The sequence below is a fragment of the Trachypithecus francoisi genome, unplaced genomic scaffold, assembly GCF_009764315.1.
Source record: "Trachypithecus francoisi isolate TF-2019V2 unplaced genomic scaffold, Tfra_2.0 Lachesis_group5, whole genome shotgun sequence".
NCBI classification, from domain to species: Eukaryota; Metazoa; Chordata; class Mammalia; order Primates; family Cercopithecidae; genus Trachypithecus; species Trachypithecus francoisi.
Window position 1 is genome coordinate 144,612,014 of NW_022681470.1, and position 22,723 is coordinate 144,634,736.

Genomic DNA, 22,723 nt, shown 5'->3' on the forward strand with positions numbered 1-22,723 from the left:
AGACTTCCCAGGGGTGCCCAGCTCCACCCTCCCCCAGGCTCCGGCCTTCATCGTTGGCGACTTCCACACTGACCTGCTGATCCTTCAAGGGACACTGAGAAGGCCCCACTGCCTCCACTCCCTCCACTCCCTGCCAGGCAATACCATGCCCCTCCTGGGCAGCCAGAGGCAACTGCAGGAAGGAGGCCACGCTCACGGCGCCTGGCTGTAAGTGACGCCCTGGTTGGTTGCCAAGCCCACGCCACCCATCTCTCTCCTAAAGCTATGGGAAAGTGGCTTTAGGGAGGACACACCTGCCAGGACAGGGAAGACAGAAAAGGAGACGACAGTGGGCTGGTGGTGGGACGTGGTGAGCAGGCTGACAGCCACCAGGGGCCAATCCCAGCAGAGACATGGACGGTGGTGGCGGGAGCATACCTCACGCCTCACAGCCCAGGGTTCCCTGGAAACGAGGGTGGGATCGCTCACCATGGAGGTCTGGGTGAGGAATGCTGGAGCACCCAACCCCTCCTGGCGCCCTGGTGGCCACCTGTCCCTCCTTGCTGGACTCCATAGGCTCATTTACTGGAGAGGCCAGAGAAGGTGGGTGTCTGGGCTGGGGACACTGGGCACAGTGGAGGATGTGGGTGCCACCCTTAGGAGCCCAGGCAGGAGGCTGGAGGGCTACTCCCTGCGCAATCTGGCTGGCCCAAGGGGAGAGACCCAAAGGGCCTGATGTGGGCCCCCCCATAACAGTGCACCCAGGTATCCCAGGGTAAAGCACTGAGTGAGCCCCCCCCCCCCCCGCCCTTCCCCTGCTTCCACAGCTGACCCGGATCTCCCCGGGTAAAGCACCAAGTGAGGCCCTCCCCTCCCTTCCCCTGCATCCACAGCCCACCTGGATCTCCCTGGGTAAGGCACCGAGTGAGGCCCTCCCCTCCCTTCCCCTGCATCCACACCCCACCCGGATCTCCCGGGGTAAAGCACTGAGTGAGCCCCTCCCCGCCCTTCCCCTGCATTTACAGCCCACCCGGATCTCCCCGGGGTAAAGCACTGAGTGAGCCCCTCCCCGCCCTTCCCCTGCATCCAGAGCCCACCCGGATCTCCCGGGGTAAAGCACTGAGTGAGCCCCTCCCCGCCCTTCCCCTGCAGCCAGAGCCCACCCGGATTTCCCGGGGTAAAGCACTGAATGAGGCCCTGCCCGCTATCTCCTTGCATCGCGAGCCATCATCAGCCTCCGTTGCCTGCTTGGGTTTTTGGGTTTTTTTTTTTTTTTGAGACAGAATCTCACTCTATTACCCAGGCTGGAGCTGGAGTGCGGTGGCGTGATCACAGAGGCGCACTGTAGACTCCAAGCCCTGGGTTCGAGCAATTCTCCTGCCTCAGCCTCCCAAAGTGCTGCATTACAGGCGTGAGCCACTGCACCCAGCCCCTCACTTGTAATCATTACACTCGATCATTACCCCCAAGCATCAGAGAGATGGGCCTGCACTATGATGCCCAGAGATTAAAATAAACAATCAAAAAAAAAAACCAAAAAACAAAAAACTGGTAAGAAACAGAGGACAGAGAAGACATTTTCTTTTTTCTTTCTTCTTTTTTGAGATGGAGTCTTGCTCTTGTCACCCAGGTTGGAGTGCAATGGCACAACCTCGGTTCACTGCAACCTCCGCCTCCTGGGTTCAAGTGATTCTCCTACTTCAGCCTCCCGAGTAGCTGGGATTACAGGTACCCACTGCCACGCCCGGCTAATTTTTTGTATTTTGAGTAGCAACGGGGTTTCACCACATTGGCCAGGCTGGTCTCGAACTCCTGACCTCAGGTGATCTGCCTGCTTCGGCCTCCCAAAGTGCTGGAATCACAGGTGTGAGCCATCATGTCCAGTCAGAGAAGACATTTTCAAAAGGAATTTAAACCTATCATCAATCAATATCCTCAGGAAAAAAAGATACTACATCATGAAAGAAGAAGAGAGCTTCACTCTAGCCTAAGACCCTGTCTCATTCCAGAGTGAGATCCTGTCTCGAAAACAACAACAACAACAACAACAACAACAACAAGACAAAGTAGAAAATGGAGGTGGGGAAGATAAAGAAAGTGGAACGCTAGCTCTGAAAGCCCAACAGTGAGTGACAGGAGTTTGAAATAGAAACAAGAAAATAGAAACAGGAGAGCCAATAATCAATGAAACCATTCAAGAAAGTTTACCAGAATCATGGGAAAGGTTGGAAAAGATGGATGGAAAGGCCCAGGGAGGGGGAAGTGACAAAAATCAGACACATACCAGGTACCCAGTGAGGGGACTTCAGGACACTTGGGACACAAAGAGGGTTCAATAAGCTTCCAGAAGGGAGAAAAACAGGTTCCACATCAAGGATGAGGAATGAGAGGAGCATCTTTGTGCCAGCAGCACTGAATGAGAACCACGGATTGGTGTGGCCTTCGAAGGGACTTCAATACCCAGCCAAACTATCCACCACACAGACAGCAGCTTTTCCTGCATAAGTTCTTCTACTTTGTTGCCTAACCATCCTGTGGAATTTTTGGTTTCATTTTCAATCTCTGCCCTTTCCTTATTTCTCATGGTTCTGGAGGCTGGAAAGTCCAAGATCAAAGCACTGGCAGATTTGGAGTCTGGTGAGGGTCACTTCCTGGTTCCTAGACGGTGCCTTCTCACTGTGTCCTCCTCTGGTGGAAAGGGTGAGGGAGCTCTCTGGGGGCTCTTCTATAAGGGCTCTGCTCTCCTCCACGAGCGTGCCACCCTCAGGCCGTGTTTTCAAACGAGAAAACTCTCAAAACTTTACTGCCTGTGTTCCTTTCTCAAGAAGCCCCTGGAAGGTATGTCCCTCAGAAATGAGGTCACAGCAGGTGTGGAGGCCACAGTAACTCCATCTTGGATGCTAACCTGCCATGTTGGCTTCTGATTAACCCCCATTCTGGGAAGGCCTCTGAGATTTCCAGTTCATCTACCACTCCTTGTATAAGAGAAGGTACTTACTGTAAATCTTGCCCTTTGGTCAAATGGCCCTGAGGTTTCCATATTTCAATTGTCTTGCACATCCCTGAACCACCCTTCCCTACGGTATATAAGCCCTGGGTCTGGGGATGATGGTGCAGGGATCCATCGTCTTGTCTCCCTGCTGCCACCCAAGACACAGACATGGCTTCTCTTTGTAAATCCTTATTAAATGTTTCTCTCTGAGAAACTGAATGCCAGCCTCTTTCTTCAGCCTCTCAGCATCCTTGGACCTTGGGGTAGATTTGCACAGACCTGCTCATCATGTTTAAAGTGAAAGGAAACAAATGGGCCTTCTGGCACCCCACAATCCTCTCCCCTGCCCACTGCTACCCACTGTGTGCCCAGTGCTACCAGAACTGGAGGTTGTTCTATGTGACCCAGGTTCCCCTCAAAGTATGCCTGCCAAATGGAAAGAAAGCAGCAACTAAAGGCTCAGAAATCCACCCCGCACGTTCCTCAGAGGCAGGGATGAGGGAAATGGCATGTGAGGAAGTGACTGTGATGAACCTTTTGTCTTAGTCCATTCTTGGAACAAAATACCATAAGCTGGGGGCTTATAAGCAAATTGCTTATTTCTTATGGTTCTGGAGGCTGGGAAGCCCAAGATCAGGACACCGGCAGGTCTGGGGTCTGGTGAGGGTCACTTCCTGGTTCTTGGCATCTTCTCACTGAGTCCTCTCATGGTGGAGGGGGCGAGGGAGCTCTCTGGGAGCTCTTTCATAAGGCCACTGATCCCATCAATGAGGGCATCGCCCTCATGCCCTCATCGCCTCCCAGAGGCCCCATCTCTTTTTTTTTTTTTGAGACAGAGTCTCGCTCTGTCGCCCAGGCTGGAGTGCAGTGGCCGGATCTCAGCTCACTGCAAGCTCCGCCTCCCGGGCTTACGCCATTCTCCTGCCTCAGCCTCCGGAGTAGCTGGGACTACAGGTGCCCGCCACCTCGCCTGGCTAGCTTTTTGTATTTTTTAGTAGAGATGGGGTTTCACCGTATTAGCCAGGATGGTCTCGATCTCCTGACCTCGTGATCCGCCCGTCTTGGCCTCCCAAAGTGCTGGGATTACAGGCTTGAGCCACCGCGCCCGGCCTGAGGCCCCATCTCTTAATACCATCACCCTAGGGAGGGGTATGAGGACTTGACAGATGACTCTGAGGGGACACAGACTTTCAGTTCATGGTCCCTTTCTAGGGAACTAGGTGGACCAACCTCGTGCCGCCAGGGATTTTAAATGAGATAACACAAGCGAACCTCGTAGGCTGGACAAGTCAGGGCCACCAGGGGAGCACTTCCTGTTATAAAGCAAGACCTGCCAGTCACCTACAAGGGAACAGGCAGGGCAGCTGTTCTCGGGTCTGAATTTCCAAGCCTGTCACTCTAATCTAATGCCTGAGATGATGCCTTCTGAGCCATAAGGATCCCATGAAAAATGCCTGAAATCCAATGAAACTGGCGTGCTTTTGCAAATTGTAATAAAAAATAAAATAGAAAACATACGGAATGCCAGACCTTCCTTTAACATCATATTGCAAAAGAAATCCACTCCCCAGAGGCCGAGTCCCCCTGCTGTTAACGGGGCTTCCACGGACCATGTACTGATGCGGAGGCTGCCACTGCTCATGCAGGAAGCTCCTTGGCCACCAGCCCCGGCCCAGCTGGGGGCTGTGTCTGCCTCTGCCTCTGCATCCTGCCTTGCTCTGCAGGGCTCGTGGGCTGCAATCAGACAAGCGCTTCTGAAGCCCCTCCTGGCGGGGCTCGGGCAAACATGCAGAAACCTTCCACAGAGCTTGGCAGCTCCTGACTGACATTTGAGCCCCCCATGTCTGAGATCCAAAGAAGCTGGGGGCCCCAGATCCACGAGGCTCTGCTGAGCTAAGAGTAGGAGGAGGGTTCACATCTCATTGGTGACAGAGGGGAATCACTCTCGCTGGGCACCTCCCACAGGAGAAGTCTGAGCCAAAACGGAGACAGAACTCACAGACTTTCTAGAACAGGCAATGCTGCACCCAATACCCAGCTCCAGAAGAACAAAAGGGAAGGTGGCCAAGGCACTCTCTGCCCCAGGGCCCCACCCTCCTGACACACAGGGCGCGGTCCTCTGCTTTTCGTGTCAATGACATCCTACAGTCCCTGCTCTGCGCCTTGCCTTTTCCACGGGGCACATCTGGGAAATGCTCCCCATCAGGACCGAAGGGGCAGCTCCACCAAGGCCTGCACAGACCAGGCGCAGCGGCTCACGCCTGTCATCCCAGTGCTTTAGGAGGCCAAGGCAGGAGGACCCCTTGAGCTCAGGAGTTCAAGGCCAGCCTAGACCACATAGTGAGATCCCATCTCTACAAAAACTACAAAAAATTAGCTGGGCATGGTGGTGCAATGCCTGTAGTCTCAGCTACCTGGGAGGCTGAGTTAGGAGGATTGCTTGATCTCAGGAGGTCAAGGCTGCAGTGAACTATGATTGTAACACTGCACTCCAACCTGGAGTTTTTAGAGACTCTGTCTCAAAAAAACAAAACAAAAAAAACAAAACCACGAAGCCTGGATGGCCGGCTGATGCGCCATTTGGGGCTTGACAGCCTTTTACTACACATTTAGGAATCCTGTGTACGGTGAGATCGACATCTTGGTGGCTTTGGTTACCACTCACCTCCTTCCCTTGGCAACTCTTCTTCGTGAACAGGTGCCATCCCCATCACCCGATGGCCATGGGGCACGTGCCTTGTCCTTTTCTCCCCGCCCTGCTGACTCCACACCACACATGCCGCCAGCCCATGCTCTTTAAAGTATAGATTCTGATGGAAGCCACCCTGTGTGGCCTTACAAGCCCTTCCCTAGCATGGGATGTTTAAAATGATTCACAGGGTCCCCTCAGCCTTCTCTGAGCTGTTAAGGCAAGCCCAGAAACAGAGGAACACTTCCCCCACCAGGCAGGCACCACGGCAATCCACACCGCCAACACCACAGGGAGGCACCGTGGCAACAGGCGCCACCAAAGTCACCAGCGACTCAAGTGCAGAAATGCCATATCGCACGGAAGCGAGAAACTGGGGTCTGGGCAGGGGCACTGAGGTCAGCAGGAACCCCGGGGGTTCCCCAAACCCGTGGAGACCTGGGACTGTGCTCCCCATCCAAGGTGAGATCACTCCATGCTGCAAGGAGTCCGGATGGGGAAAGGCTGTGAAGATTTCCCATGCCATGGTCAGGCACAATGGCTCATGCCTGTAATCCCAACACTTTGGAGGCCAAGGCAGGTGGATCACTTGAGGTCAGGAGTTCAGGACCAGTCTGGCCAACAGGGAGAAACCCCACCTCTACTAAAAATACAAAAATTAGCCGGGTGTGGTGGCGCACCTGTAGTCCCAGCTAGTCAGGAGGCTGAGGCAGGAGACTCACTTGAGCCCGGGAGGCAGAGGGTGCAGTGAGTCGAGATCACACCACTGCACTCCAGCCTGGGTGACAGTGTGAGATTCCACCTCAAAAAAAAAAAAAAAAAAAGATTCCCCACACTGTACACCGGCCCTATGTCCACCTCAGTCTGTGGCCTGCATTTCCATAACATGAGGACCTCCTCCTAAAACAAGCTCCCTGTGAACCTGACTTTTCAGCAGCCTGCCCCTTGGTGGGGCACACACTCTGTCTGCCAGCAGCTGGGGTCTGTCTATAGCACCCACTCTATAGAAGGGGGTCTGATTCCCAGGGAAATGCACACACAAACCACATGCTCGCACACAAGCACCACACACACTCAAGTCTGCAGCTGCTGGGGGAGGGTCCCCAGGTTGAAGAGTCTGACCTGGCTGCTCCGGGCCCCTCCCTCCTCCTAGCAGGCTCTGCCCTGCCCTGGCCAGCCCCTTGTAATCTGATCCAAGTTGAGGGGTCCACCCTGGCTGCTCCTGGGCCCCTCCCTCCTAGCAGGCCCTGCCCTGCCCTGGCCAGCCCCTTGCGATTGGACCCACGCTAAGGGGGCGTCCAGCACCAGGCTCACGGACCCCCAGCTCTCAGTGTGCAGCAGCCTGGCTGGCAGCGCCATCGCAGGACCCTGGCTACCTGTAGATGCAGTGGGCTACCACTGTTGCCCTGGAGCCCAGGGGGCTCAGCCGCCACCTTCCCCTGATTTAAACAGCACTGAGCTTTCACAAGAGGTCATCTCTTTTTAAGAGCCTCAACAGATACTAGAGTCTGCTCATGTAAAACAGTAAAGTGGCAGAAGACGCAGCTACCAGCCTAAAGAGAAAATGATTATATGTGGTCCAATAAAATCATCAACCCAAATAGCATCTGACCACGGGGCTCATGAATGCTCTCGTCAGCTGTGGCGCCAACTCCCAGCCCCCTGATCCAGGAACCAGGGCGGAACATTTAGGACGATGCCAGCTGCCAGCGGGTGGTTCCACAGCTGACGGCAACAGACATTGCATGGCTGGTGCTTGCCCTGCTGTGGACGGGGACAGGGATGGGAGGGGGCCTTAGAAGCAGCCAGCCTGGTGTGGAGAGGGTGCAGCATCTCACGGCTGCCGACGAGACATCTATGGCTACCATGTCCCATCCCTCACGCTGCCTCTGCCCTGCCCTCGGCGCCGACCCCAAGCTGAAGATCCCTCCACAGACGCCTCAGCGCCGACCCCGAGCTGGAGACCCCTCCACGGGACGCCTCAGCGCCGACCCCGAGCTGGAGACCCCTCCACGGGACACATCGGCAGCACTGCGACAGGACTGCCTGTGGGGACGGCGATGACATGCACCTGCACTGCCCAGGACACGGCCGCCAGCCCACCTGGCTATTAGCAAGGGCTTGACCCACAGCTGGCCCGACTGAAGGTGGAGGGTGCATCCTATTTCATTTTGGTTAATGGATATGGTGCCATGTGTGGGCCGTGGCTCCTACACTGGACGGCAGGCTCTGACGCATCTGAACACCACAGCCAGTCCTGGCTCCTCCACATCCCTCTGTGCACTCCCGGCACCAGCATACACCCACACACCCAAGTCCTCACCCCTCGCCTGCGCCCCCACCTCCATCCTATCACCAGGTCCTGCAGGCCCACCTCTAAAACACAGGCCCATGCTGTTCCCTTCTTCCCACCACGCTGTCCCCTTCTTCCCAGGCCCACAGACCCCATGCCCGCCTAGACGGCAGCCATCTATGCCAGGCTCCCTGCCCCATCTCTCCTATAATCCCTTCTCCAGCCAGTGGCCCCTCTCCCTTGCTGAAATGCCCAGTGCCTCCGCCAGCACACGGTGATGAAACGTAACTTCGAGGGCCCCTGTTGCAGCCCACGACCTCTGACATCTGGCCTCTGCCAGGACCCCCATTCAGGGACCTCGCGATTTCCGTTCCTCCCCCGCAGTGCTGTTCCCTGCGCTCCTCAGCAGCCTGCACCCAGGGCCTCACAGAGGAGTGTTCAGAAGCAGCGCGGTAGCAGCTGTCGTCGGTGCGTGATTCACACGTGGGATCGGGGCCTGCCCGGGGCCAGCGCCTGGTGTCTTTAGAAGCAGACAACAGGATACAAAGGCAGGGAGGAGGGGCCACGTGGCCACCAGGCAGAGGAGAGGGCGACACCCCTGCAAGCCAAGCAGCCCTGAGATCTCGGCCAGCCCCGAAGCCAGGAGAGGCAGGGGGGAGTCTCTCTGGCACCCTAAGGGGGCTCGACCTGCCACACACTCATCTCAGCCTCTGCCTCCAGAACTGCGAGAGGATACATGTCTGGTGCTTTCAGCTGCCTGGGCTGTGGACTGGGCTACCCAGGTGGCAGACACACCAGGCCGCAGCTGCAACATCCCCGTGCCCTCTCTAGGAGCAGAAATTCCTCTTCCCACCCTTATTTGTGTCCTGTCTCCTCCCAGGACCTTGATGACCTCACCCGCTGCCTCCCCAGCAGCTGAACAGTGACCTGCGTGGTGACCACTGCCCAGTGGATGCCGACCGGGGCGAGTGGTGGTCACACTCCTCTCACAGCCATCTCGACCATCTGTCTGGGGTGGGCATGGGCGGCAGGTGCCTTGGCACACAAGGCGTTAAACACTGAGGAAGGGCAGAGGCGCCCGCACCCGCACTGATGGCTCACAGAAGGCGTGGGAAGGATGAGCAGGCCCCCCGTTTCTGATGTAATTATCAGTGCTGCAGTGGGGCCGATAACAAACCAGTTCATTAGGAAACCCACTGGAAGCACTCGGCAGCCGCGTCAACAAAACAATTAGGCGCCCACTCCCAGGGCTCCCTGGGCCTCGGCCGCGGGGCCATTCCCGGCAGCACAGCGAGCGGCTCCCTGCCCCTCCGGGCTAGCCAGGCCAGGCAAGGTCACGGGCCTTCCGTGGCCTTCCACAGCCTTCCATGCTGCCCGCACATCCACCAGGTGCCAGGGGAGGCTCCGACGTCCCCTCTGGCCCTCCCTAAATGAAAGTAGCCTCGCATGTGTCTATCAGTGTTGTGAGCCCCTGCAGGGACATGACAAGCAGGCAGCTGCACGCCTGACTCCGGGCCACCAGGACCGGCCTTTCTCCTCCACATGCTGCCCTGAAGGGGCCTCAACGGCCACGGCAGTCCTGCTTCTGTGCCAGGCGCCACTCAAGTGCTGTTCCATGTCACTTCCAACAGCCCGAGGAGGGAAACAGAGGAACGGCCCTAGGAGGGGAGGGTCTGTCCCCAGGCAGACGGCTCCAGGTCTGAACCGTGGGCCCCATGAAGGGTCACACCTTGGGTGGGGAGAGGACACGCAGTCAGGGGTGCAGGGGCCCGCCCCCCCCCCCCAGCAATCCCTTGCCAGCACTTGCTCCTGGAGGTCCTCTCTCACTCTCCAGGTTACAACTCATCCACAACGGCCGAAGATCGGCCATGAGCGGGGAGGCCCTGATATGGGAGAGGGGAGAGCTCCACCAGTTCTGACTCAGGGCCAGGCCCTGCGAGCCCCCTCGTCCGGCTCTCCTGCTTCTCCGACGGCTACCCCCTGGGATCCCTCGCCGGTGCCCCTCGAGGGGGTCCCGCCTCTGCCTGACCCCGTGAGCAGACCCGCTCCTCAGATGCCAGGCAGCATCCAGCTGCAGCCGCCGAACCAGCTCCGTCCACGAAGGATGGTAGAGAAGACTGGGTGCTGCCGAGCCGGCAAAGGCCCTGGAGCCACATCACGAGCCTCAGACTAGAAAAGCCCCTGACCCTCCTCTGGGGAGATGTGCCCCCCACCCCCCACCGCAGCTCCGGGAGCATTAGAGGGCGTGATCCCGAAAGCTGAGAGCAGCAGGAGAAAGGAGGGAGGGGCCCAGCAGGGAGCCCAGAGACCCAGGTGTCTGATGGGTGGCTCTGCCCCCATGGGAGTGGATGTGTCTGCAGACATTGTGGTTGAAACAGCTGGGTTGGGGTGTGCCTGGCATGGGGTGGGCGGAGGCCAGGGGTGCTGCTCAGCACCCTGCAGTGCCCAGGATGGCCCCAGCCCAGAGAAGGATCTGGCCCCAATGTCCGCAGTGCCGGGGGAGAGACTAAACGAGGCCTTCTTTCCAGACCACTCCTCTCCTAGCTCACCCTCTAGACGTGCAGCATAAACGCTAGGCCAAGAGCCAGCACAGGGCCCACTCACTCTGACCCGGCCTGGGACCTGCTCTGCATGGTCTTAGCTGTAGATTCTCCCCATGCTTCTGCATGACTGTGACACCCCCTAAGCCCACACATGGGAAGGGGCCCCAAAAGCCCTGACCAGGGTCAGAGAGACAGGGAAGATCTGGGAGAAGGAGCAAGGGAGACATATTTTATATCCAGCCCTGCAACACCATAAATCAGAGGCTCACTGAGGCAGGAAGCCAAAGGCAGGGCACAGGCTGGCGTGGGCTCCAGTGGGTCAGAGGAGGGGCTGGAGTTTCCCGGGCCTCTGTGGTCCCTCCTCCCTCCCACCCTTCCCCAGCTCCCGCCTTCCTTCTGCTGCCTCCCCCTGGGCTCGGGTTAATCACCCGGAGCAGGCGGCCTCATTACCAAACAGAAGGAACACACAGTTCTCGCAGGCAGCAGAAACAATTTGGTTTGAATTTTACAGTAATTAAGTTCAGTACACCCCAGGGCTGGGGTTTCAGGAGAGGCCTGGTTCCTGCGAAGCCCCCACCCCGGCCGGATGCGGGAGGTGGGGGGAGATGGGTGGTGGTGCTTCTGGGGAATCCAAGTCGTCGTCCCCTTCCCAAGCTCAGTAGAAGTTCTCCCTGCCAGACACCTCCCTAGAGCCCGAGATGTCCCGGGGAGGCTGGTGCGCAGCAGGCCTCACCCACAGACAGCTGGCATGGAACCAGTTAAGAGCACGTGGCTCCCCGGCCTTCGAGCCGGGCTTCCCATCTCTTGCGCTCTGTTTAATCCTCAATCAACTCTCCACGTGACAGGGGATTTTCGGGACGCCGCTGAATCCCAGGCTCTGGAGGACAGACCCTTGTCTACCAGCACCAGGCGCCACCCACCGTGGGGTCAGCCCGGCCACGTGCTGAGCTAATCTAACATGGCGTGCAGGCTTGTAGGACTAACTTGAGTTCGGCGTGAGAAAGGCTGCTGCGTGCACATTTTATTTCTTCCAGTGAAACGGGAACATCCTTGTGATCTGCCCCGTTAGTAATCCCACTACAAAGCCTGCCTGCTGGAGCACATACCGGGGATTCTGCTCTGAGACACTGAGCCACTGCCTCTTGAGGCCCCTCCACCTGCCCCCACCGGGCTGTGCACAGGACACATGCCCAGGACACAAAGCCACTGGCCCAGGGGACACCTGGTGGGCAGGGAGGGTGTGGGCTCCCAGATGCCCCATCGGCTTGTGCCTCCAAGTGAGGCAAGGGAAGCAGAGGAAGGTCAAGGGTGTGCTGGGCCCGGCCTCCTGCTATGTGACCTTGGAAAAGTCACTGCACTACCCTGGTCCTCCCAAGGTGACAAGGCCCAGAGTTGGCACTAGATGGAGGGTTATATTGTCGGCGGGGGGGAGAGGGAGAGAGGGGGGAGGAGGGAGAAAGAGGGAGAGAGAGAGGGAGAGAGAAGACGTTACCACTGAGATGGCTGTAGTTGAGAAGAGACCTCTCAAAACAAACCCAGTACTGCTCCCTAAGCCTCAGCCTGGCGAGGTCAGGGCATGGAGCAAGGCGTGTGGCTAGGGAGGCAAGCCTGCTGCCCTCTGCACTCTCACTCTCCTTGGCAGACCTGGGGGCTGAGATCCCTCCCCGGCACACAGCAGGCACTCAGCAATGCTGGGCTGGGCTTCCAGGACCTGCCACTCTGCCCTCTCTCTGGCACTGCCTCACCTGCTCAGCAGGGATGAAGGGGAACAGGCTTTGCCGTCTTCACCGTTTTTGTTTTTTGGTCTTGTTTTCCCTTTTTGTGGAGAGTGGGGTCTCACGATGTTGCCCAGGCTGGCCCTGAACCTCTGGAGTCATGCAGTCCTCCTACCTCGGCCTCCCTAGATGCTGGGATTACAGGCGTGAGTGACTGTGTTTGGCCTTTTGTTTGGTTTTTAATTCCCATTCCGAAAACAAACCAACGAAGCAACAACAACAAAAACTTCTCCCCCTTGGGAACTGTGGGGTGCTCGCTCAACAGGCAGCTAGGAACGGCCGGCTCCCCTTCCCTCCCCAGAGCTACGCGCCTCTGACTATGAAGAGAGGAGTAAGTGGTGCTTTTTTTTTGTTGTTTTTTTTTTTGGTTTTTTTTTTTTAGTACAAAAAAAGACAGAACCATATTGAAAAATTAGCACGTATTTTTAAGGTATCCCAAATTCCATGACATCAAACTAATATCAACCAATAGTTGGGCAAATCTCCCTTTCCCAGCTTGAGAATCACAACCCCACCACCCCACAACCCCACGACAAATGGGAATCACCACACTCGCCGTCCGGAGCCTATTTTTTCACTTGAAGTGCTGCGTGCATCTCTCCAAGCCCAAAGACACAGAGCACACCCCACGGAGCAAACCCATTTTCCCGGCTGCACAACGTTCCACTGGCTCAACCCACCCCTGGTCATACAACTTCCCACGACAGCAAACGAGGCTACAGCTATCCTTAGACATGGAACCAGTATGCACATGCTCCCGAGACAGAAGCGCTAGGCCACAGGAGACACACGTGTAACCCACGGCAGACGGCCTTCCAGAAAGGCCGCCCATTTCTGATTCTGGATTACTGTTCCTCATTTGCTAAGAACTGATCTGGGGGAAAGATGTTTCTGGACGATTTCAGTGAGATTCGCGTGCCCTACAACTCACCAGGTGTGCAACGCAGGAGCTCGTGTACCCACAGAGTGGGGCAACCATCTTCGCTTTCAAATGTAGAGCATTTTCACCCTCCAAAGAAAACCCATCCGCATCCGCTGTCACCCTCCAGCCCCCACACCCACACACGCCTTCCTGCCTCTGAGCACTGGCCTGTCCTGGACATTTCGTGGAAATGGGGTCTCGCACGGTGTGGCCTCTGGGTCTGGCTTCTCTCACTGAGCGGGGTGTCCTCAGGGTTCACCCACACTGGGCCTCACTCCTTCTCATGGCTGAGCGGATGGTAAGGTCAGCTCCCACTTCTCTTTGTTTACCATATTCCCCAATTTCCAACAATGCACATTCTTCCTTCTGTATCTGCCCCAAGGGATGTGTGGATGAAGCTGGCAGGGGCGCCCTGCTCCTCTGCCTCTTGAAGATGCCAAAATCTTCCACTGTCATCCTGCCCCTGTAACCACAACCCACTCTTTTGGGGTCCTGGCCCGTTCCCTGCAGCCTCAGGGCCCCCTCAGGGACTCCGGTGGTCTCTGCTCAGCCGTGGCCCACAGATGAACAGCCTAGGTTTTGACTAATTATGGAAAAGCCTGTCTACTTATCACGGGTGGAGCTGTGGGCAGGGGCCACCTCCCCCCATCGACCTCTGCTCTAGCTGGAAGTTGAGCCCAGGGCTCTGCTCAGGTCTAGGGGCCGGGGGAGTGAGGGTTTGTATCCATGGTGTCCGAGTGATGCGGCTTGCACGGTCCAGGAATCATGGAGGGAGTTGGAGACAAAGCCTGGGCCGCATTTTTACACCCACCTCTCTTTGATCAGAAAGGGTTTTTGCAGGGGCTGCTAAGAGTTGGATGTGAGCCCATCTGGCTGATGGAACCGTGCTCCAGAGGAAGCTAAGCTGCAGCTCCCTGCCCCCGCAGCGAGGGACGGTCACCCTGACAACGATGGGCCCTTGGGGGCCCTCAGATGCCCGGGGCCTACCCGAGTTGGGGGGCACATCCCACCCACGAGGAAACAGGCTCCCTCCCGCTCTCCGGCAGGCAGTGAATACAAGGAATGGGGTTCTCCCCCACAGGTGGGCATGAAGAGCAGGTGATAAAGAACTTCTAGTTCCCGAGGGGAAAGCAACCTCCTGCCTGGCATTGGGCTCCTGAAAGACACGAGATTCCTACAGAGGAGACTTAAACCTGCGCTGCCCGGCACCCTCATTCCCCAAACCCTCCTATCAGTCCGGCCCACTTCCGGAGAAGAGACTCAAGTGAAGTGAATGAAATCCCAGCCCTGAAGCCGGGGTCTGTCCCAAGGTGGGAGTCTGTCAGGCAAGGCAGCTGGTCAAGGCTTCGCGGCTCTGAGATACGTAACACCTGTGTGCTTAAAGAGGGTGGCACACCGAGGCTGCGGACCGCTGCAGAGCTCAGCCGCCTTAGGTCTGGGAAAGTGGCACAGAGATGAGGAGCTCAAATAGAACACTCAGATACTCAGAGACAGGCGCTCGGCAGGAGGGGAGACGCCGGGAAACCTGGGTCTAGGAGGCCACACCAGCAGGGCAGTCAAAAATGACAGTGGCACTACCTACTCCACCCCCCAAAACGAGAGGACTGACCTCGAAAGTGGCCCTGGTCTCACTGGGGCCAATCCTGCCTTCAAGGGATGCTGCATGATGTCTGGGGACCTTTGCGGTTGTCAACACTGGGGTCCAAAGGTCACCAGCCCTGAGGGGAGCAGGTCCATGACACCCGGTGTCATAGGGGATGAGTGGGAGTGGAGAGCTGGGGTGGGGACACAGCCGTACCTCCCCCACACAGACACATAGGGCCGGGGCCACCAGGCCTCCTCCTGCCCCGAGAGGCACTCTGTCGCCTGCTGCACAGACAGGGGGCGAGGGTGAATGCCCACAGACCGGCTAGAAAGGAAAAGCACCCACGGGAATAACTCCCACCCCTCCTTGACCACGGCCTCCATGCGCCCGCGGCGTTCCGCTGATGGGGAGGGAACAAGGCCTTACTTCCGCCACAAGCGCAGGCCTGGGCTGCTCCATCTCACCTGTGAGCTCAGGCAGGCGCCAGCCCTGCTGCAGAGGCTGGGAGGGGAGAACCCCACGCTGCCTCTTGTGCGTGTGCACACGGCCCTGGGAGCTCTACACAGGGGCTCGGGTACAAGGCTGGGTGTCTAGACAAGCCACCTGCTGCAGGGAGATCGTATTTCTTGGGGATTTTACAGCCGGGGGAACCCTGGAGAGCTTCTGGCCTGTGGGGGCAGACCTGGGCCAAGGGCTGGGCCTCCTGCCTGCCATGGGGCAGCCAGGGATGCTCCGCGGGCAGGTGGCAGCACGTCCACGGCACTGACCTGGCCTGCTCAGGGCTGCAGCTGCTGGCAGGCCCATCCGGAACTCCAGAGGCAGCTGCACTGGCTCAGGGTGTGGTGAGGGGTGGGGGCCAACCTGCTTTCGCAGCAGGCTCTGGGGGCTGGGCGGGGGAGGAGGTGGCTGTCCTGCAAGCCATGTGCCCCTCTTGGGTTCTGCAGACAGGGAGGGGGAGACAGGGACAAGCTTCCTCTGCAAAGGCCAGGCGGCACATGTCTCTTGGCCTTCCAGAACTACTCAACTCGGCAGGGCGAAGCGGACGCAGACGCCACCTCCATGCCAGGGTGTGGCTTTGCACAGGATGCTCATTTGTTAAGCGAGATTTCAGTTTCATCTGGCTGTCACAGGTCACACGTCCTTTGAATTGTCCTCCTACCACAACCCTTTGAAGATGTAAACCTCCTGCTCAGTTTGCAGACGGCATGATGTCGGCCTGCCCGATTGGAGCCCTAGCTTGCCAACCCATGAACAGACACCCAAAATTCACAGGGCCCGGCCAGGGCGGGAGGGCAGCTTTCCACCTGTCAGCTCCTGAGCACAAAAATGACAGAAAGGGGACAGCGGGGTCGGGGGCAGGGGTCCCTAGGGGTCAAGGAAGGCGAACAAGCTGACAAGCAAAAACGTCTCTAAGCAAATCGAGGGGTGGAAAGCCGCCTCCCCGGCTCTCCTCTGAAGAATGTGCTCAAAAGAAAGTGGCCCAAAATGTAAATGGGACGGGGCAGCTGGGCCGGCCAGAGAGACACCAGCAAAGGGGGATTCTGGGCTGCCCCTTCCCTCCAATTGGGCTGCACACAGATCTGGACAAGGCCCGAGCCCCACCTGACCCAGACCGTTTCCCTGCCTTTTAATGCTCCTCTGTCATCTGTGCGGCGAGATGCTCTAATAGGCTCTCCAGCCTGGGCTGCTTATGGGAGCAGAAAACGCTGCCAGAGTCAGGGGCGGGCTGCCCCGCCAAGAAGCCCGAGAGCCACCGACACCCCCCAGACAGCCACAGAGGCCTCGTGGCTAATGACACTCCCTGCGTAAGGCCCTCGCCGCCCAGGCCAGGTCTGACTACACCAGGGGGTGCCTGAGCAGGGGCTGGGACAGCGGGGCTGGGGGCTCCAGGAGGGAGCCTGCCTGGAGCCCTGGTGTGTTTCACACGCTGCATGCTGCTTGTTCAGCAATTTCACGCTACGCCGCCTGACAACGGAAGTGTGGAGCCCAATCTCAGTCTGCACTTCCCAAATGTCACTTGTTTGTGAACACATGGCTGAACCCCAAATTGCTTTTAATATCTGGGCAGTCCCTACCGCCCCGCTGCAATTTCAGTTCTGACAGCACCTCTAGGAAAAGCCCGAGGCCTGAGGCTTACAGCTCTATCTGCTGCTGGCCTGGTCACAACACCCGCGGCGCCCGCACAGTGGCACAAACACACAGACACACGCCCTTTCAACACAGTGACAGCCCTGAGATACCTAACTACTCCCTTAGATCAAAAAGCCGAAATCCCAACTCCCGGATCTCTCTTCCTTTAGCTAAGCCCAGAGTCTTCACTAGAGACATTCGGGATTTTCTGAACTGAGTCCTGGGGGCAACTCTCAAAGCCTTGCCTGCTGTAGACCCCTGTTCTTTTTCTTAACCGCACCGAAAGCAGAGAAATAGCCAGAAAAATAGAGGTTAGCTCGTTCGTCCAGACCAGCGCAGCCAGGAGAGACGTCACACGGGCCACCTATGCTGTCTCCATTTTCCCAGCAGCCAGGCGAAAAAAGCAAAAAGAGCTGGCGTGCCGCAGTGGCTCACACCTGTAATCCTAGCGCTCTGGGAGGCCGAGGGGGGTGGATCACTTGAGCCCAGGAGTGGCAGACCAGCCTGGCCAACATATTAAGACCCTGTCTCTGTAAAAGGGGGGTGGGGGAAAAGTAAAAAGAAACAAGTGAAATTCATTTTTTTCCTTTGAGACAGGGCCTCACTCTGTTGCCCAGGCTGGAGTGCAATGGTGCAATCATAGCTCATCAATGCCTTGACCTCCAGGGCTCAAGAGATCCTCCTGCCTCAGCCTCCCAAAGTGCTGGGATTACAGGTGTGAAGCCACCATGTCCGGCCAAAATCCATCTTAATTATATAAACATATATAACATATATATGAATTATGTAATTTATATGTAATTTCTATTTATATACAATCCATATAAATTATTTATATATTTATATAAATATATGTAATGGTGCCGGTGGAGGAGACACCTCAAACCCCAGACCCAAGCAGTCGGCCATGCCCCAGAGGCCCACGCGGGCGGCGGGCTAGCTGGTACATAGAACTAACTGGAGATGGGCCCTGGGCCACCGCCGTCCACCCGGCCTGCCCACCTCCTCTCTAGTCTTCAAGGTAAGGAGCGTTCTGGCCAAAAGTTCTCTGAGAAGCCCAGAAACAGACCCTGGTGGAGAGTCCGGGCCTTAAGGCTGAGCAAAACGGCTGCTGGACCAGCCATAGGCAGGTGGCTGCAGAGCAGAGACAAAAAAGAGCTTCCCTCCGCCCTGCTGTGTCCCGTTCCCAGCCGGCAAGCTCTTACCTGAGTGGCCACTTTGCCGTAGTCAATCCACCGCAGGGTGGCGAAGTTGGTAGATTCTGCACAGTTGAACCCGTGATTGAAGCCGGCGTGGTAGCCGTATGGAAATGTGATCATGAATTCCCCAGCCTCCTGTGTGATCTGAGGAGGGAAAGGGGACGGATGAGGGCAGGGCCACTGGAAGTGCACCAGGGGATGGGGCGCGGGGACTTCCCAGCGGGTGCCAGCGAGCCTGGCTCACAAGCCAAGGGAGTTTCATGAAGTCAAAGGTGGATCCAGGGGCTCCGGGGCTCCAGCCCATTTCCCACACGGCTCACGAAGGACAGGGTGAGCAGGCGCGGCCACAGCTCTGCAACCTCCACTCGGCTCAGCCGGACCCCTCCAGCCCCAGCAGGCCCTGCCCTGCCCCAAGGCGGCCGCCAGCACCACTCCAGTGGGAGAACTACGGATGGAGCCATGGCTGGACCTGCGGATGGAGCCGTGGCTGGACACGATGCCTGTGGGGCGTCTCCAGCCGGACCTTCACGGGAGCGATGGGGGCCTTCTGCTTTGGAGGTGGCTGAGTCACACTCACAGTCACTGTGACACGTCCTGAAGCAGCTGGGGCTGGTGTTGGGGCGGGCGGTGCTGGCAGCAGCTTTAGAGCGCTCCGAAGACAAGACACTGCTCAGGACACCTTCTGCCCTCGCATGAGAAAGGAGCCACCACTGCACGTGCAAAACATGCCAGGAAGGGGCCTGCGACACGCCGCCATCCCAAGCCACCCTTCCATCATATCCCAGCGAGGGGGTCTCCACGAGGTCATGGAGATCCAGAAACACCTGCACACTGACAGCAGGACCTGACACCACAGACCAGCACCCTGGAGAGTGGGCCTATGCTTCCAGACCCAAGTCCAATTCCGACGGCTGGCCCATCCGACTCCGCAGGTCTCTGAAGCAGGACCCCCTAAACTGAGGGGCCGAGGTGTGCATGGCTGGGGTGGTGCCCACAATGACCCCAGACCTAAGGTTTCCCAACAGCCACCCCAAGGCCTGGAAGAAGAGGCAGGGCTGCCTGCCAGTGCTGGGGAGGCTGCAGCCTCACGCCTAGGAACCCTCCCCACTCCGGGGACACTCGAGATGGCCACACCGTCCCCCCACTCTCTGCTCACTGCTAAGCCTGTCGATAAAGGCTTTGAAAGACGATCACCCAGAAAGATCGATGACAAATCTGGAGTGATGGCTCCCACCTGCTGTACCCCGGGGCTCAGGCCAAGGGCTTCTGGGAGGTGGGGCTGTGGGCCCAATCCACAGATACGGAAACTGAGGCTCATGGACTAGAAGTGACTCCCCTTGAAGTCAAGTGGGCTTCTCATCTTTATTTAACATCCAGTAAAACACAGGGATTACAGGCTGCTCGGAGTTCTGGGAGTAACCCCTGCTCCAGACAGGAATAGAACATGCCGGGCCCCCGGGCACCCCTCCCACCAGCCCTCTACCAGGTCATCCCCACCCAGCCACGCTCTTGGTCACCACAGACCTCGTTTCCTCCTAGCGGTTCACATGAACGGCATTGTACGGCAGGGACATGTGCCTGGTGTCTTCCGCCCGGCGCGCGTTTCTGAAATTTGTTCCCACTGTCATGTGCACCAGGCGACCACTCCTTTTCAATCCTAAACAGTACTTGGTTGTGCGTAGATCTGTGGTTATTATCTATCCTCCTGTTGACGGACGTGCGGGCTGTTTCCAGTTTGGGGCTCTTGTGAAGAAAGCTGCAAAAACACTTATGTACCAATCTTTCTGTAGACACACGTTTTCATTTCTCCTGGGTAAATATGCACAGCGCGGCATTGCTGGGGCACAGGGTACATGCTTCCGTTTCCAAGAAACTGCCAAACAGTCTTCCACGGCGGTGGCACCGCCCCGCACCCACCCCGGCCGTGAGCAGTGTGCGGCTGCGCCCTCCTCACTGGCAACTGGCGGCGGTGTTCTGACGTGGCTGTCCTGGGGCTGGCGGCATCTCCCGGCTGGCCGCCTCTCTCTAACTTCTACCAACGCTGGGCACCGAACCATGGCTTTCGTTCCTGCGGCTCCTTCGTAACACGTCTGCTCAAGCCCGTCACCCCCAATGCATCGGGCCGTTTGTTTTCTTATCTCTGATTCATAGGAGTTCTCAGGCCTGCTGATCATTACTTACTCCTCCAGAAAGATGAGCAGAGACCGCTGGATACCCTGAAGTCAGCAACAAGCCGTCAGAACTGGAGAGGCTTTCGGAAGCCAGCCACGGCATCAGACATCAATCAAAACCGACACAGCTTGGAAAAACGCCAGTCCTTAAGAACACTATGATGTTTTTCTTTTCAAATAATTAATTGCACCAATCAAGAAAAGTCAGTGTGCATTAAGTTATATTTTTAAATTCCCGTCCAAGTGACAGCCACGTGCATCAGAATGAGCACACAACAGAAAACAGCGGGTGGGGGGAGCACACGTTGACCCAGGGCCTGGCCCCCGCTGTGCAGGACGTGGGGTCCCCAGGGCCTGGCCCCTGCTGTGCAGGACGTGGGGTTCTCTGGGCCAGCTTCTCCCCACTAAGCTTGGAGCTCCGTGAAATGAGGGGCAAATAAAATTAGAGTTTGGGGTTTTTTTTAAAAAAATGTAATTACTGGGCCGGGCATGGTGGTTCACACCTGTAATCCCAGCATTTTGGGAAAAGGCCAAGACAAAAGAAATGCTTAAGTCCAGGAGCTTGAGACCAGCCTGGACAGCAGAGTGAGACCCCATCTCTAGCAAAAAAAAAAAAAAAAAAAAAAAAAAAGTTAAAAATTAAAGTAAATGTCATTACTGATTCCTTTATCCTATCTGAGCTGACTTCGGAAAGCTTCCCCCTGACCACCTCCTCTAAGGCCAAGTGACGCTCCCTGTCTCTCCCTTGGGCCCATCCCGGTGTGGTGGAGAACCAGGCCTGCAGGCACGCGTCAGACTCACAGCCTTCAGGGATACAGCTGGGCCCCCGGAATCCCAAGATCGAATGGGGGTGATGGCAGCAGAGAGCCAGGCTCTCACGGATGCAAGGACCTCACTCCCCCAGCCCGACCCCTCCTCTGAAGCGAGGCCTAGAACAGAAAATGCGCTCGGTTAGGACATGATTATGTTCCTGTGAGGAAACCTGCATCCTGGTGGCTTCATTCCACACTCACAGTGTCTGTCCCCAGTGTCACTGCTGTCAACATTATCCAACAATCAATTAGAAGGCATTGGGATGATGAATAGGCTTTGCGGCAAAGTCATCAGCAGTGACAGGACGCAGCCCCAGACACCAGGCACGGAGAAAGCCCGGAACTCGGTTTCCTCTGCGACCTCTTGCAGAATAAATGAGGGAGTCAATGGCAGATTACAGAAATACACACTTTTAATTATTAAAAAGCTCTGCTATTGATCGGCTTTTTCTCCTAGAAGTAAATACCATTACAAAGATTTATAAGTGGAGTGTGGGGAGTCACTCGTTCGAAGGCTGCCAGGAATTCAGATGAGGGACCCACGCAGCTCTCTGGAAGAGATGTTCATCTCGAGCCCGCGGGGTCTGAGGGGCTGAAGGACGGTCCCCAGGCGGGGTGGCACAGGTGCTGCTCGCTGCAGTGGGACAGGGGTCTTCACCATGGCAGCCTCTGCAGAAACCGGTGCCCAGCCCCATCACGCAGCTGGGGGTGTGGGGGAGTGCAACCGCCCTGCCTGGGGCCAGTGGTGAGCCACCTTTGGCTCGGGTTCAGGGACTTCACAGACAAGCCACAGTGCGATACAGACGCTGACCCGGGCGTCCAGGCCACTCACCGCCTGCCCACCCCTTCGATTGGCAGCCCCCTCCAGGAAGCACCACTTTGGAGAAGGTTTCAGACAAACCAGTCAGGAAATCAGTGCTTCTCGCTTCCCCCGAGCAACGCCGTGGTCTGTCTGGTTTTGCTGGTAACGAATGATGTTCCAACCAGAAGACGGGGCAGGAGAGGAAAGACCGGAAACCCGCACTTCTCCAAGCGAGATCCGCGCTGTCTGATGAACGCCCGCGGCGGCCGGGAGGCGGCCTCTGGGTTGCGGCCCCGCCGGGAAGAGTGGGTCCCTGATGTGCGAGCTGATGCTTTGGCGGTTTGATTGAAATGTCAGAAGCGATTTCTGGCTGGCAGACACTCAGGGCCTCACCACAGAGCACACTCCCGAGCCTGCACATCACTCTTCCCGTGGAACCTCGTGAGCTGGGCTCCCCAGCTGCTCCCCACTCCTGCCCAGCACTCGGGGCTGCGGCCCAGACCTGCCTTGCAGGTTCCTGGCATGTGCCTCTCACCTGGACAGACCTGGGGACACAGGCCTAGACTCTCCCATGCATGAAGGCTTCCCCATGGGGAAGGAACTGCCTCGAGTGGGTGCAGCTGCTGAGCCAGACCCTAAGCACAGCCTGCTCTGCTCCTGGGACACCAAACCCCGTCCGTCAAACCAGGTGCAGGGAGGCCCCACCCCGGCCTCAGGTCTCCTCCATCACAGCCTCCACCAGCAGCCCCTGAAGCTGTGAGTTGAATGAGTTCACAGTCTTCACAGTGCAGGAGAGCCTGATATATCATTTCTAAACAGGCAGTTCTCTCC

The 22,723-nt window shown here is 57.3% G+C and overlaps 1 protein-coding gene across 8 annotated transcripts in view; it reads right to left on the reverse strand.

Moving 5' to 3' along the window:
• The window catches only part of KDM4B (lysine demethylase 4B), a 182,186-nt gene that overhangs the window by 53,248 nt on the left and 106,215 nt on the right, over window positions 1-22,723 (reverse strand). For 5 of the 8 annotated variants that reach the window (XM_033195839.1, XM_033195837.1, XM_033195836.1 and 2 more), the window contains exon 9: window positions 18,114-18,251. In XM_033195839.1, the coding sequence (XP_033051730.1) occupies window positions 18,114-18,251 (138 nt within the window). Of the gene's footprint in view, window positions 1-18,113; window positions 18,252-21,485; window positions 21,760-21,802; window positions 22,647-22,723 lie in introns of those variants that run through there. The other 3 variants (XM_033195844.1, XM_033195841.1, XM_033195843.1) reach the window with 3 other exon arrangements.